The sequence below is a fragment of the Anticarsia gemmatalis genome, chromosome 13 (assembly GCF_050436995.1).
Source record: "Anticarsia gemmatalis isolate Benzon Research Colony breed Stoneville strain chromosome 13, ilAntGemm2 primary, whole genome shotgun sequence".
Classification (NCBI taxonomy): Eukaryota; Metazoa; Arthropoda; class Insecta; order Lepidoptera; family Erebidae; genus Anticarsia; species Anticarsia gemmatalis.
This window is the reverse complement of record NC_134757.1, coordinates 9,580,011-9,596,919: the sequence shown is the minus strand read 5'-3', so window position 1 is coordinate 9,596,919 and position 16,909 is coordinate 9,580,011. Positions and strand designations below refer to the sequence as shown.

Sequence of the window (16,909 nt, the reverse complement as noted above, 5' to 3'; positions counted from 1 at the left end):
CGGATTGTTACATATTTTTGCTGTCTCTTTATCTGTCGTGTAAGAAATTTGACAATTATTCAAACGACAGCTGCAAAGCAAGCAACTAAAGTTGCTGTGACAACGAAGCTTTGAAACTGACCTTTAAGAAGCTAATTAATTAAAACACATTAGTCATTTTCATAATGAGATAGAACATTCAAATCGCCACTGACATCAAATTCCACAAGCGCTTAAATAAAATTGTCGAAATAATTCAATCCCATAAATATTTAATGCTCTGAATCGGTGCTAAGATAAAAAGAAAAACTAAGTAAAAAAGTTGGCACTGAATCCTGAACGAACAGGAAGGGATGGAGAAGGCAATGTGAAGATAAAATATTGTTTTTAGTTAATTTCTTTAGTAAAATTAATTTCTGAAACATTTTCTGTGATTTGCCGACGATTTTATATGTATAGTTTTGGAGTATTTTTTATCGGCAAAAAGTGTAGGTATGTAATGTATGCATAGAGCTTTATTGAACGATATTTCACATTAATCTATGCCACTACATCATGACAGATTGCAAGAATTTTGCGAATGATCTACTCTGAAACTGCTTGTATTTGTTAAAATATTTTACTTTTGTAATAATAGAGCTACACTATTCCGAATTGATGTTATACGTTCCATGTTCAGTAGCTTTGATAAAACTTTTAGAGATCCGCGTATAAATACAAGGTTTATCTACATATAATTATTTTAGCTAATGTCTTCATTGTCAAATAACCTTTTCAAACTTACATAAACAAAAAACAAAAATTGTGACAAGCACATACCAATATGAAACTTTCACCCCGTTGACATTTTCATTTTGTCGACACTTAATGTCAAATGTCACTACAAATGAAAAGTTTAAATAATATTAAACATTATATTGTAGACATATTAACGGCGTGTACAAATAAAGTATAATCGTGTTTGAAGAACAAATTGCTTATTGATTTCACTCTTCATTCACCGTTAGTGTGACGCAAAACGTCATTTAAAACATTATTTTAAATGACAATTTAGATATAAGTGAATATTTTCATATTATTAACAATACATTTATTATATTTTTCATATCCAAGCTCTATACTGCTCATAATGACATTGACAATATAAAGCATTTTCAGGTGAATTAATCGATGTTTTTTTTGTTCAGAAATATATATGGCTAATTTACGAGTCTACGGGTTTCATTGTTCTAAATGCTATCCGGAACTCTTCCACAATGAGTTAATCACTAATAACATGATTAATTTATAAATGTCACAAGTCATTAATTTATTGTAACATTTCACGTTTATTCAAACTCGCAGCAATAAAAATATTAACCCTATCATGCTCATGTATTTCTATTACATAAATTCATATTTATTAAGACATCAATAAGATGAATTATGATTGCGTGACATACGTAGTCATTGAATTAAAGTAAAGGTCATAATTAAGTGCGTGTACAATTTTTTTTATCGTAAACCAACTGTGACAACAGCATGACAAATGTTAACACGATATTTTATAGCAATTCGTGTAAATAAACGAATACGACGAGGAATTAATAATATAGGTACGTAGTATTCAGAAATAGTTACTCATATTTGTGGTTTTCGAGCAAATTAATTGCATTATTGTATGAATGAAAATGCAAATATTGGACACATGTCATCAACATTATGAGATCATGTCCTTAAATATATAATTCTCAATAAAGCTAAAGGCTAAACAATAATTTTCAAACGACTTATAAAGCATGTTTAATCGACTCCGTAACGTTTCCACAACATAATTATTTATAAGGAAAATCGCTTCAAATCAGTTAATAACATAAGTCCTACTTAATATGAATGTAAAATGGCGCAGCCTTGAAAACGAGATACACTATAAAACTCCATATAAACCTATCTATACAATGATTTACAATTTTAATGTAACTTTAATAGACGTCAAACGACAGACAATATTTATCTAGATTGTAGGCCAACAGAAATGAGGTATTAAACTTAATTATGGATGCGAGAATTAATGCTTCCAACCAGTAATTATGAGGTGGCATTAACTTAATGTCTTTGACTATACATAGCACACACACTAACACACAATAAAGGTACACACAAACTGTGTTTGTCGGTAAAATCATTTTGACGATGTTGAATTATAGCTTGGTTTATAGAGCTCTCGATTATAATTCTCGTTTATTTGCTATACTTAGTACATGAAGTGATATTTTAAGATAATAAAACTATAGTTCAATTATATGTCAAGATGTTTGTTGAATGCCTTTTTTTAGCTTTCATGATAACTGATGATTTGAACCTAGGGCTGACAAGAAATGATTAAGGAAGATCGAATCAAAATATCGTCCTAATTAGTAATGTTAATGTATATATGAAGCGTATTTTAAGGTTGTACAATTATTGATAAAATATGAATTATGTATAATTGCACTTATAAATATAATGGAGGAAATGACAAATAATTCGTTGGCGGCGCGGGTGGTGGGGTTAATTTAATTGAGCTGACGTAAATGTATCATTATGTATTGAATCATGGGTGCTTAGTTTTTTCTTGGAATTATGCCAAGGTGTATTTGAAATCGACTTAAGCTACTGTTAATCTTTACCTTCCAACTATCACTTGTAACTTTTCTAATTCTTCAATATGAGTCATTTCTTTAGATGTCATTAAACGCTTTTTAGGAATAGTAGAAGCTGAAACTTTTGGTTTCGGCGCTTAAATGAACTAGAACTGGTTATTAATTTCCATAAAAATAAAAGTATGGTTCTAATATCAAGAGCCTTATTAAACATTGATACAAAACGGGGATAGCGAATTATTTATTGATTTATTATTTCTTATACAGAGTCGTGAACGGTGGGCTTAAGACCAAAGGTACTTTCTCCTGGTTTATATATCACAAAACTAAAATTTACCAGTCAAAAAAGCTTTTTACGCTCCTAATTTCGTCATTAAACCACCCCATCTTCAAAATATTTGAAAGTGTATCCCTCGGAGACATAGAACTAATGCTTGTGTATAATTAGGTACGGCTACATTAAGTATTCCTGCCTATAATTACCGTTGCGCCCGTGACGCGTCTAATCCGCCAAGTAATGGTGATAAATAGATCCTATGCGGGGATATCGCATTGAATATATTAACGTTTAGTAGATTATATTGTGTGCTAAACAGACATTCTGTGTGATGCTATTTACAATCTATTAGGTTTCACACAAGTGTAAATTTTTTTAAATGTAAAAATGCAGAGCTTTCTCTACCTACTTCATGTTAAACCCTATTTTCAAGGTTTTTAACTTTATGATAATGCTAATGATTTCATAAGACAAAAAAATACGCATTAAAAACAGAGAATGCCAATTTGATGGACTTGAATAATGGCCATTTACACTTATACAAAAATAACTAAAAGTTCAAAGTGGAAAATCATTATAAACTTAGAAACTGGATGACGAATTTTCATGTAAAAATAATAGGCAATATAACAAAATTCCACTAATACATTTTGCTTCTGTTAGTGTGCGTGTATGTAAGTCTACGCACACAAACGTAGGTGACGTGCAATCGTGAATTGCAGGAACTATACCTATTTCTAAGCACACATTGTACCACAAGAATATCTAACGTAAACGGACAAATACCCTAAGCGGTTTGCGTTGCAATGCAAAAGCAATTATACATTAACTACTACACAACATTGGTGTATGTGTGTTTACTTGAGCCTGTGTGCGACCGGCTCTGACCAGAATGCTCTACTTGTTTTTAATCAAGACATTTATTAACTGTTGATTTTCCCGTTCTTTTATTATTATGTATCTAATTGTGTTATTGGGAGCATGTTTACTACGCCATTTGTAACTAGTCGAATTGAATGTACTGAAAAGTTGACATTGTTTAAAGGCTTTAAAAATATTGTTAAATTCGGTTACCTACGTAATCTGTATAGTTTCTAACTATTTATTTCAGTAGCGACACTACCGATACTCAAAAGTTTAAAATTTACTGCCAAATAGTTCCTACGACGCCCGCCAGAGGCACTGATCAGATTGCGAAATTTCTCGATAGGTGGTTGACTACTGTTATTTCAATTAGACTGTCTAGAAACGTCTATTGGTTATATAGACAGTTGACTTTTAACAGATTTACAGTTGATATCGACTACTTCTTAACTGCATCCAAACCGTAAAGTTGTAGTCCCTTTTATTAGTCCTACTGTATCAGTGACAGTTACACCAATATCTCAACTGCAACACTGCTGTCGTTCAGTCTGTATACACCCTAACTTAAGTGTCGCAAGATAATTCTTTTTTTCATTTTTCCGCACTGCCAACACCAGAAAATTGTTTATAAAGTGCGTGAACATGGCATTATTTATGTAATTATATCGGCAACGGCAGGTTACATTACATCCTCTATATAATTAACATTAAATAGCTCATTAAAATAGATAACAGTCTGATAGCTGCTTCTGTTTTCCTTATAATTGATTGTACTAGTTTTATCTTTGAACGTCTAGTTGCTTGCTAAAACAGCTAACAATGTTAGCTGTTTTAGTGCTTAGTGGATATTTGAAAAAATTACGAAGATATCCTGAACAGTTACATACGTGTCACTGTCATTATAGAGATCCATTGTTTCATTTACAAAAATGCATGCTAATATTATTGGTTACGTGAATTGTACAGCCTTTACACTAAAGTTTGTACCTTTACAGTAAACTTGCAGTTAAAGTTAATTACATTTTATTTGCAAACTAACTGTATTAGCAGACCGTCAAGTTCTTTTGGCAGTTACACACTCAAAAATTATCTTTAATATTGATTAAAATGCCTTAACTTATCACTTTTTCATTTACTATGATACTAGCTACCAAATAGTTACCCAAATACAAACAAGTTAAAACGAATATAGACCCATATAAAAAAACAGTCACTCAAAATCCCAACAGCAATAATCAAGTTTCCTAAACGGTAGAGACGTAGAGTTAACTAAGACACGTGTGGCGTCTACCGAAGCCTGAAATAGCGAGATGAAGTCGACACAAGACGCCCAGTGTCGCCGTCTTATCCAATTGGCAATCACTGAATTACAGGCCCGATACGGACCTTTGCTTTAACTGAGCTCGTGTCATGTGCCCAGATTATTGTTACCTCGTTTACAATAGTCTAAATCTTGAAATTTTGTATTTATTGTAACTGCAATAGTTTAACCCTCTTATTCATAAAAATATGAAGTTATGAAAGGCTTATAAAGAGTTTTGTTTCTTTCACTTCTTAGCGAAATGAAAAAGAGAAAACATATTATAGTAGTTGTTTAACTAAAATAGGTTTATAGTGTGTTTATGAATAAGAGGGTTAATCTGGAAATATTGTATTAAATGTACCTGATTTTTTATAAATGTATTAAATGTTACAAACAGCATCTTTACAATTTTAAATATACAGTACATGACTCTAATAATGTTAAAATTCTCGGTGAATTCACGGAAGATGCGGTTTGCAAATTTGAATTTTTGGATCGTGCACCTGAGTTATTATATGATTATTTCAGAGAACCCTGTATGGAGGTGCAATGGTGGGTCGAGTTTTATTACACACTTAGACCGTAATTGAATTACTATCAACTGTAACTCATAGATCTTCATATCTTAGCAAGAACTGCAATAAACACATTTATATATGAGTGTCCTAAAACAATAAAATTAGCGCTAAAGGTGCATAAATGCTCTATCATCGATCATATCACTGTCGATCTACATAGACACAGAGTCCCTTTCACCACACCTATAATTTAGTCATCCATTTTACAATCAAGAACAATAACATAAAAATACCGCATATCTTTATATTCAATAAAACTTTTAATACACTATTGTTTCGAAATATTTCCACATATGCACTTAGTGCATAATTACGTGTAATAAAGGACATTAACCCTACCCGATAATATCTTTTTACAGCTTTTTGTGTTAACAATAATATTTGCGTGATACCCTCACGTGTATTAGTCATCATATTAATAAATAATCATCATAATCGTCATAATTAACATACGTACTAATTAAAAAAAAAGTGAATTCGGTTTAAATGATAGCATTATTACGATATGTTCCACGAAAATTTGAGTTGTTTGGGTTTATGGTCTCGTTGATAATACGTTTGCGTTTTTAGGAATCTCATTTTACTATTTATACTCCTGTATTAATAAAGTTGAATTGTATTTTTGTATGAATATGTTAATCTATAGAATTACTAGTTGGATTTGAATGTTTATTTGTGTATCATAGCTAAATTTGTGAGAAGAGCTATAGAGTATTTAACATCACCAACAAAGGTATAAAAGAATATCACCTTAAACGTTCTTAATTTGCTAGCATAACGATAAACTTCTAAAGTTTTTCTATAGCTGCTTTTTTCAATGAATAAAGTTGAACCAGACGAACCTTTATTTTTTACAATACATATCTCTATGTATGTGTATAAGTATCGCATTCGATAGATTATGAATCGATTAAATCTGTCGATGTGAGTCGATTGTTAAAATCGTTGCATCGCTGAGCACATGACTGATTCTCTAAATTGTAGATGCGATATGAATATTTTATTTTAGTTCAATACCCAATCATTTGGTTACATAGAAATACACTTGATGTGTTGCACTTTTTCAGTGAAATTTAACGGAAAATTTAACAAAAAATGCGAGAAACTATTTTTTTGTTGTATATTTCGATTGTTAAACGTGTTGGTGACATTTGAGAAGAGAAATTAGTTTTGCTTTACGTGTAATTGATGCTGGTGGAAAAAAATATGAATTTAGCGAATTGAAGAATAAGATTTTCAGTTTTCACTTAATGTGTGTTTCGCATTGAATTTATAGCAATTAAAGCTTCATGCGTGGAAGACATTATTCATAATAATAAAGATATTTTATTACTTGAAGTGAATTAACGATAATATATTAGCACAATTTGCGCTATTAGGTATATTTCACATCACTATGACGTGACGTCAACGCCAACGAAGTGTATCAAATTTAAAATACTAAAAATTCTTCGTCACTAAGGCTTTTCATTGAAATAAGTGACTTAATATTAATACGTTTGTGCAACTGACACCATTTTTACCTGCTTAGGTGTAATTATACACGTACTTCGCCTATTTATTACATTCAGGTGACGAGTTCATTAAGGAAATTTAATTTTTATGCTACGGGGGAATACCTAAGGAAAAAGTACCGTTTAGGTATATCGTCAAGGTTATCAAAGATAATTGAAAGAAACTGTTAAGTTAAAGTTAAGCACGTGGGTTCTTTTAAGTCGCTCTCCATAAATAGAAGAGGCTTTTAAAAATATGTAATCGGAAGAAGAGCTTGAGTTATTCCGTTACAGTTTAGACATAAAAAAATAATCCCTATCACAACAAAACGTTGATTAGTAATTCACTCACACGCACACAAGATCTGTGTAGTGGCGGCACAGAGTAATTACATTCATTGTCACATAATTACTGGCAACACTTGTCGCTGCACCCACGCTACCAACTATCCACCGGCACTTCATATCCACCCTCCACCCTACATAATAAAGATCAAATTCCATCAGCCCGAGTGTACATTAACTTAGTTTACCCGACTAAACACTGTTAGACTTAGACAATTATGACGTAATTGATTTTTAAAACCAATTGCCCAAGATAATTATCGGTCGGAGTCTGACGGAAATCCAATTCATACGATTTTTGCAATAAGAAAATATCTAAACTCACCTGTTGATGCTGTTTAGAGCGGCAGATCCGGGGTTTTCCCTCTCGTTCCTTTCCCTTGAACCTCCAGCGAATCTCTCAAAGTTTTCTCTTTCTTTATAGTGTCGTTCAGGACGTGGTGAGGACGACCGCCTGCCTGGCATCTGTTGCGGCATACTATTCTGCTGTACGGTTTGCAGAAGATTATGGTTTCCTTGAGGCTGCTGTTGCAAAGCTTGGAGCAATTCTTGGGCATTGGCCGCGCCGTTCGACAAGAAGTTTGGCAAACCGGGATTTAGAAGAGCGTTTGAGAGTGTTGGGTTCAGCATGTTGGGCCGAATGTTGGCCGACTGTTGCGGGTTGGAGTTCAGCAGCTGGTGTGGTTGGGCCATCGCTTGGAGGTTGGCGAGCGACGTGGACACGACTTGGCCGTTGTTTAGCGCGAGGTTCACCATTTGATCGTTGGAGTTCACGTGATTGACTGGTATCGTGAGGATTGTTTGCGTGGCTATGCCTGTTTGGAAAAAATATACCTTTAGCTGGTAATAGTGATATATAAAAGACAGCTAAGAAAAGATCAATCATAAAAGTGTACAAAATGACAATTTTACTCGTTTAAATTCGGCTATAACTTCGGGTATAACTTTTTTTTTTCGGTTTCGGCTACTGCCGCGTGAGCCAGTTAAGGAGAAGCTGACAATTTTATTTGTGGCATTTCTAAAGAGCCAACTAATCGGCTTTTTTAACAGAGATAGGTCCTTATTATCTAGCAACATAATGTTCTGTTTTCAACATACCTTGTGACGTCGGTATCAGCAGCTGAGCGCCCTGTATGCCCTGCACCAGTTGTCCAGACGCGAGGATGAGCTGCGGCATCGGGGACGGCATCGCTGGTGGGAGCATGTTGTTGTTGGCCACCGGGTTTGGTGAACCCATACCTTTGGGAACAAGACGACGAAATTATGAGAAACATGAAAAAAGTCTATAGATGCTTTAAGGACCTTCTGTGAGCACTCTAAACAATTATTAAGTGTTCCTACAAAACATTTTTTTTGTAACATATAAACGGCAATAAATTAGTTTTACTGTAACTTTACCTTCTACGCGCTGTATTTAATGATTGGTTTACTTTAGAATCTTATTTGTTCTGACTTAAACGCAAAACTATTGCATTAATGTTTGGTTCTTTTAGAGCATTAAATCTTTCTTAACTTCTCTTCCAACTTATTACATGTAGAGCACGATATGTGGTCTTTATCGGTAGACCACTATAAGTTAGAATAGTCATTGACTATGAACGAACTTAGTTCTATTCTAAGTTTTTAACTTTTCCGTTGCAGTTTTATTATATTAGAATACGGGAATTACGGCGAACACGCATTTTTCCTAGGAATGTGTGACGTTTGGGCGCAAGTTACACTGATAGATGGCCTCCGCGTATATTCTATTCCAGTTTAAAGCACGTAATGACGTCATGCACAAATATTTTTCTTTGTCCGCACGTATCCGGTATCTCTCAGAATTTTTACAATCACATTTAACTCGTACATTTGCCTAAGTTTTTTCATATACCTACATGATTATGTATTTAACAATACGTCCGTATAATTTTGTAAACTTTAGTCACGTATTATAATCGTGGAATATTAACATTGTTTAATGCATATTTTAACTACATAATATTAGAAAAAACGCTAGTTAAATGTGCGTTGATAATCCACCGCGGTGTTTTTACAAGCGCTTTGTATGAACGGCAATTCATACCAAATCGATAAACTATAAAATATGCTGTTTTTGTAAACTTATAAAAATTAGACTTGGTAAATAAAACATTGTGATTATCGATGACTAAACCGATGTTACGTTAACACATCAGTCACGGTGGCAAGTGACGAAACATATGTATACATCGTCTGACACCGCCGCTCCGGTCACGAACACTTTCTACTTAAGTAATGAAACAATCAAATTGTATTGTAATCACAACCGCCGTTCTTACCGAAGATAAAGTAACGATAGAAAATTACACAAAACCCAACCGACCAAAACTAATTCACTGCGAACAAAACGGCTCTAAAGAAAATCTAAAACATTATCAGCATGCCTTACAAGCCCGTTAAACTCAACATTAACATAACATATTCATTTAAACCATGACATTTCACATTTTGTAATAAATGCTCTTTCCTACGGCGCATCAATTAAGAACCGAAAAAAATGTATAATTAGCTCTATTAAGACAATAAAACTCTTAATGATACCGCAACAGTCGTAATATCCGTGCGTTCGTGAAAAAAATATGTAATTATACTCATTATTTAAATAGGTTTTTTCGTCCATTACGGCATAGCTTTAATGGGCGGGCGAGTGAAGCCGCTATCTTGAATTCATTAAATCGATTGGATTCGGTAATCACCTAATTACGGCTCACGTGATTTCCAAGTTAAGAGTTTTAATGCGCGAACCGTGTATTTCTGATTATTCCAATCTGTCTAATTCACTCTAATTAGTGGCTTACCCTGCAGAAGAATAACAGACGTTTAAAAATGGTAATGTCCTGAAAAATGTTAATGGAGTTACGGCTGCGGAGGTGTCGGCCTCTATCGCATAATATTAGCTTGAATAGAAAAATCTTTTTTGTGCTCGACGCTTACGAATTAACGTCGGCTTAAATTATTTCCCTGTCAACGCAGTTTAGTGGCGTTTTGAATGTTTGCGTTATCTTGATGCGATGATGATGCAAAAATGCGATCTGCTTTGCATAAAGTGGCTTGTAGTGTAGAACTAGTGCTCGGTTAACGGGAGCTTCAAAGAACTGAGTGCGTAATTGTGCTGAATAAGTTGTTACTCATATTGAAACATGTTTCAATCTTGCTATGCTTATAACTAAATAGCACTAGAGCATGTTTGGTAGCGCTATCATCGTGAAAAGTTCCTAATCTCTTCTCTTTTTTCACAATATAATAACTTTTTTTACAATATTCAATTTGAAAATAATGAGTCAAATAGATAATAAAATATAGTTAGGACGGAATAAACTAGCATCACGCAAAGCTGTAAACTCAACACTTATTTTTTAATGTAAAACTGTCAGCGGACTATAAAGAAAAGTTAGTGTCACTCCGATACTTATCTTGACCGTTCTGTTCTATGCTTTAGTTTTACTAACTAATGGTTTGACTGGTTCAAACTGGTTTTTAGGGTGTGATCTGACATGTCATATTTAAATTTCTAATAGCGTTAAATAAGGTTCCGTTTGATACATTTTGACTTTTAAGAGTCTCCACACAAAAGCCAGGTTCTATATTTTGAAAGAATCACTGCGACATCTTGTAGACTGTTCTACAAATAAAACTGCCGACATATCTGTCGGTAGATTGACCGATTTGGTGTGTTGACTCCATTACATTGCCCGCCTAAAGAACGAGAGGAAGAATAACATATAAATTTCATAATTACATTTATATTAGTTTGATTTCACTAACAACCCCTTAATTAACATGTTTAAGGGCTAGTTATGGGTAATTCCTTGCTTAGAGATTACCTACTTATGGAGTATTTTCCTTATATACTATAATATTTCAGTTTCAATACTAACCTGGCGCGCTAACGCTCAAATTCAGAGGCGAGTTGATAACAGGGTTGTTCGGCATGGACGTAAGCCCCTGTAGGTTCGCAGCAAGTTGCGACATTTGTTGCGACATCTGTTGCTGCAACTGTTGCGACATCGGCGGCATGTTCTGTTGCATGTTCGCTAGGTTCTGCAGGTTTTGAAACATCGATGCCACTGTTGACAAAAGTTATATTGAATTATTTTGTTTAGAGTTAGTTTCGTGGGCCCTAATTTCCCCTAAAATGTTTTTCTTATGGTGTACGGCATTTGACTTTAGATATAAATGTTCTCATAAGATATAATGTTGCTTAGTTTTCTGTGGGTAAAATAGAGCAACAAAAGCTAAAAATTCATTCGTCATTTGAAATAACTTTATGATTCCTACAATTACCAAGTCGGTAACAAGATAAATTTATTCTCACGCTCAATGAAATTCATATTTTGGTATTATTTAACTTAATATTTATGAATACTATTTTCACCAAAATGTTTCAATTAACCGAGAAACTTGCATCACAATGTAAATATATCATCCGAGTCTAACAAAACTTTTATCGTAAAATATTATGACGTCATAACACTCAAAATATATCGGCTATCGATGTTATCTCAATGAATTTCGTAACAATCTATTGCTGTTTAAAATTTAATAGAATTTCGTCTTTCACTTCTATGTGTGGTCGCAATTGTATACGACTTAAGTTAAAGACATTAAAATAATTATTTTAAAGATCTGTATTATTGTTATTGGGATCGTTAAGATATCTGTCTAAGATACTGGTTTGTTACCCTAAGGTTTTTAAATATTATCTTGATATTTAGATAATAGACGCGTCTTTGGAGGTAATTGCGTGTGTTCTAGGTAAGTTTAAACTACTAAAGCTCTTGTTTAAATAAGTAATCTAATACGAATAACGGATAACTGTTTTTTGTTATAAGATCCGAAGTCATTGTATGTCTCCATTTTGAAGATCTTTATCTTTGTCGTGTACTAATCATAAATCTCATTTGTAATTATTTTTGAGAGAAAGTTTGTTTTTGTTGTAGTTTTATTTGAAATGACAATACTGAATGCTCCTTAGATGAAAAAGTTATTTGTATGTTGTAAGGTATTGTTTAAATAACGCGTTTCTTTATTATGATATATGTATGTGTAACAAATGGTTTCAGTTAGATTTTTTGATTCCAGTGCACAATTAAGGATTGCATCCAAGCACTCTTAATAAATCTTGATATCTTGAACAAAATGGTGTCGCGGTCACTTATATTAAGAGATAACTTTGTTCTAAATTAAGTGCTGACAACTTTAAAATTAATTTCAGCATTTTAGTTCATTCTTATGAGAAATGGTGTGATTTTATGTATGTATGTGAACCTATTTTGTAAAACTTGTGTTAAAAGCTAACTATTGATGAAATACCTGAAGATTATTACCTAAAGTATTGATCTCTGGCCGCTGTTTCACAAATGTAATCTTATTTCAGGGAGATAATGAAGGGAATAGAAACTAAATACTAATAGTAATATAAAGTGAATGTAGTACGAACTCACTGGAGCCATTCAGGTGTGGCTGTTGGTGCTGAGGGGTGCGCGCGCGCGGGGAAGGGGTGCGCGGCTCGGCTATCTGCGCGCGCGCCGCACCCCCCTCCGGCGAGCTCGCGCCGCTCTCCCGGTCTGACTCCGCCTGGTGACAATACAGAATAACACTTAGAAAACGGAAGAGAGACATTTCCTTAGAAAAACTTCGGCTATTTTCTCAGTTGAAGCTGTTTATGCCCACCGACTTAACTTGTGTCGAAGTTTTCTCGTGAAAGAAGCTCAACCCTTATTTTGATAGTGTGCAATATACTGGACATTAAAATATTGACAACTTTATGGCTAGCTTGGCAATGGCCAATATATTGTACATGCATTTTCAAAAAAAGACTATATTCAAGATTTTTTTAATTATTTTTCCATGCCGAAGCCGTGTTAAGGGTTAAATCTTCTCGTAAACAGTTGCTTACTTATTTATGATACATATTAATATAGTTTCAGTTTGTAATCTATGAAAGCTCTATCTGTCATAGAAGCTTCGTGATGTAGAATTCTACATTTCTGTTTGTTACCATCAACCACACAAAAAGTAAGGAAAACTAGTTAAAGTAACTACATATGGTTCAAGTATCTGAGTTTCTGTAGCGATCAGATTTTTTTATGAGGATTGATTTTAAGGATATTGTATGTTTGTTATTAACGTGATAAAGCAACGGAGTTAACAGAACAATGGTTTTTATACCATTTGAACATAGACTCAATTTCAGTTGTGATTACAGACTCTACATTTTAGAGTGGCATTTTACAAATAAGATAAGGGGCATATATTTTTCCATAAATTTTATTATGAAAATGTAAATGTTTGGAATGATTTTTTTTTATTTTAAGTTATTTTGGTATTTATCACATACTTAAATAGTAAACATCATAAATAATTTGGAAACAAATTGAGATGGAAAGATTAGCGTGATAAGCTTTTGCTATTATGGTTACAAAAATCTCTAAAATGCGAAAATGTAACCTAGTTTAGTTGGCACAGTAGCGCTTAAAAAACTATGGTAGAGTATAGGCCTTCATTTGTGGTAAATGATGATTTTATGATACATGTAACAAATGATGATGATAACGAGACGTGTTAATTGTATTAGTGTTTAAAATAAAATAGAATTGACATTGCTTTAGGTAATTTAATAAACCGGCATGAAAAATAATTTGACTTTAGGTGTAAAACGTATTTTAAATTAATGTTCTTTAATTTAATAAATTGCAGTATTTATTGTATCTTTTAAATATTATATTCGAATTAATCAAAACCTATATACGGAAAAAATCTTGTCGGGTAAGTGGCAAGCTTAATAAATAAAAATAAACAGCTTTCCGTCTTATTCTGGTTGGCGTCATTAATATTTTAATTACGGAAACCATCTTTTATTTCGATTCTTATAACACAAGCATTGTGCAGCTTGTAAAGTAATAAAGTATTTATATTGCAATTATTATAAGTAAAGAAGAAGGTCAGCCTACTTGACTGTTCATTATTAAGTCCTATTAAAATATAACTGTAAGGAAACGCCTTGAATGGTTAATTTGTAATAATTATACCCGCTTCGGGCATGCTACATTTTCTTGCAATACTGTCATAAATTATTCCCACGATACGTTCTATTTTTATATTATCAATCTAAATTATAGGTTTTTGCCAATTGACAGATACTTTTTTTAATCGTTTGGATAAGGTCCGCTTGTTTAATTATTGAAGTTGTGTTTATTATACAGTATAAATAAATGGTCAATATTTCAATATTAATAATAAAATTTCTACTACATATAATATATATGCATAATTGTGTAGTTTTTTAGTCTGATTTATAATAGTTCCGTTTTATAATCACACTTTTAATCGCTACATTAATTAAACAAAAAACATTAGATTTTTTATCCCTACAATTTATTACTGTGCACTTTATTCACTTATTAATTAAAAATGATCAAAAAGTACTTACAAAAGATAATGTCATTCTCTCCACGCCTAATAATTTCACTATCACTGGCTCTATATTATCATATCTTCTCAAAAAATCATTAAAAAACCATGTATTATTCGGAAAATAATACGAACTGCGTACTTCTTAAAAACTTTAGCAAAACTTCAGGAACTTTGAACGGCCGGCGAGTATTTGTTGCAATCTCACTAAATTCAAAACATTTTATCCACACGAGGTACTCGAACGCGCGTAAAACTTTTCTTTACTCTATAAAAGTTGTATTTAGAACGGAAAAATAGAGCATAGATAACGCCACGAAAAAGAAACGCCGCGCACTATCGACAAAGCGTTCACGTTTTTTTTTTAATTTATTTATCAACGGCCGGTAACACATACAGCCGCGCGGCCAAGTTGCACAGCGCGGAATGAAAGCGCGTCATCAGTTTAAAAAATCAACCCCTTTGGTGGTGGGTGGAAAAAATGCGGCCCCGCGGGGTGTTGGGTGGTCCCTCCGAAATCCTTGCCAAAGCGATCGGCATCGGCCCGACTTGTCACTTGTCGAATAAGCATGATAATTAAAGTTTTCGATTAGTTTTTTTTTATTCGTTTAGTAGCGCTTTCTGCACGTGTCTCGGACGAATTCGCTTTCAGTTAACTCGATCACATTTTGTTGGCGCATTGATTTATGATTAAAGTTTTCGTCTTGAGACATTCTTTGTTATGTATTGGAATTTAATTTAAATGTTTATTTAATTAAATACAATATTTTGTGTATAGTTTATATTTGTTTTTATCAAATGTAAAAGTGTTGTGTAACTTTTTCTGAGATAGAGTCATACTACGTTTATGTGTGGTTTATAGGGTTGGAAATAAGTGGTTACTTGTATTTAGTTTATAGTTCTAGTTCTATTATTTAGCAAAGATGACTGAACTTAACAAAATTCTATTATTTAAGGTATAACATTAAAAGAAATTGCTACCAAAATATCGGTTAGAGGAAAGTTTAAAAAGTTTAAATTTGTGAAATGGAAATTTGTAAATTTTATAAACGATGGTGGTAATGTTAAAGCTCTTAGCGGCTCACTGTTATTTGAATTAGAAGAATGGCCGAGTGGAATTTATTTCATACATATTGGAGCACATAAACATTGGGAACAAATTGAATACAAAAAAGCTTAAAAGCACAATCAAAACTCCGCCGGGCGCTGACTAATGAAAAAAGTTGAAAAAAAAAATTATCATCAACAAGTAACATTCGGAATAATCAGCGGTACACGGAAAAAATCAGTAATTATTCAGATGAAGTTGGACGAACGAAGGGGGTAAGGGGGCAAGGGCCGGCCAAAATAAAAACGGCGTTGCGTAGGGGTGACACCCGCCCCCCCTCGCCTCTACAAATGTTATCTAACTGCGTTCGTTTCGCGTCGCGGCGCCGTTTCGCTCTGAATTAGCGCCCGAACCGGCGAAATTTCAATTTGTACTCCATTTTTTTCTCGGATAGTTGGTCCTAATGGAAAAGGCTAGGCGATCACGGATTCCGTCTGAATCGGAGCGACACGCCGTGGCCATGGTTTTCTAGTCGCCGGAGGCGCTCTAGTGAAATGTAGGCAAACGTTTGGCGCGAGCCGCGACCCGCGATCGGCGGAAGAAACGTGTGATTGTACGGCGTCCTCATTTGGGCGGCAAAGCGCGGTCATTATCGGGCGTTCGCGCACACACGCCTCGCATTGTCCGCTCGGGTGTGTGTGTAGATTTTTACTCATTAATTTTAAAACGCTCCGGATTTTTTTCAGGGCGGGTGCTAGGGGGCCAGCGGGGGTAAGGGGGGCGAAAATTGGCGATGGCCGCCGGGTGGGGTGTCACCGACGGGGGTTATTAAATAGATTGGTCCGCGGCCGAACGGAGCCGCCGATCTGCACTTGTACCTCGCGTCATTAACGGGTTGAGAACCGATTTTAAATCGTGAAATAACAGCCTGTTACAGGAAAAGTTGAGCGCGGCTTATCGGCCTCTC

The 16,909-nt window shown here is 34.0% G+C and overlaps 1 protein-coding gene across 13 annotated transcripts in view; it reads right to left on the bottom strand.

Annotated features, from left to right (window-relative positions):
• pdm3 (POU-domain protein pdm3) overlaps positions 1 to 16,909 on the bottom strand; it is a 145,250-nt gene that overhangs the window by 26,862 nt on the left and 101,479 nt on the right. For 12 of the 13 annotated variants that reach the window (XM_076121322.1, XM_076121319.1, XM_076121318.1 and 9 more), the window contains 4 exons: positions 12,926 to 13,058; positions 11,360 to 11,548; positions 8,559 to 8,699; positions 7,786 to 8,275 (listed from right to left, as the gene is read on the bottom strand). In XM_076121322.1, coding sequence (XP_075977437.1) covers positions 7,786 to 8,275; positions 8,559 to 8,699; positions 11,360 to 11,548; positions 12,926 to 13,058 — 953 coding nt within the window. Of the gene's footprint in view, positions 1 to 7,785; positions 8,276 to 8,558; positions 8,700 to 11,359; positions 11,549 to 12,925; positions 13,059 to 14,913; positions 15,308 to 16,909 lie in introns of those variants that run through there. The other variant, XM_076121332.1, reaches the window with a different exon arrangement.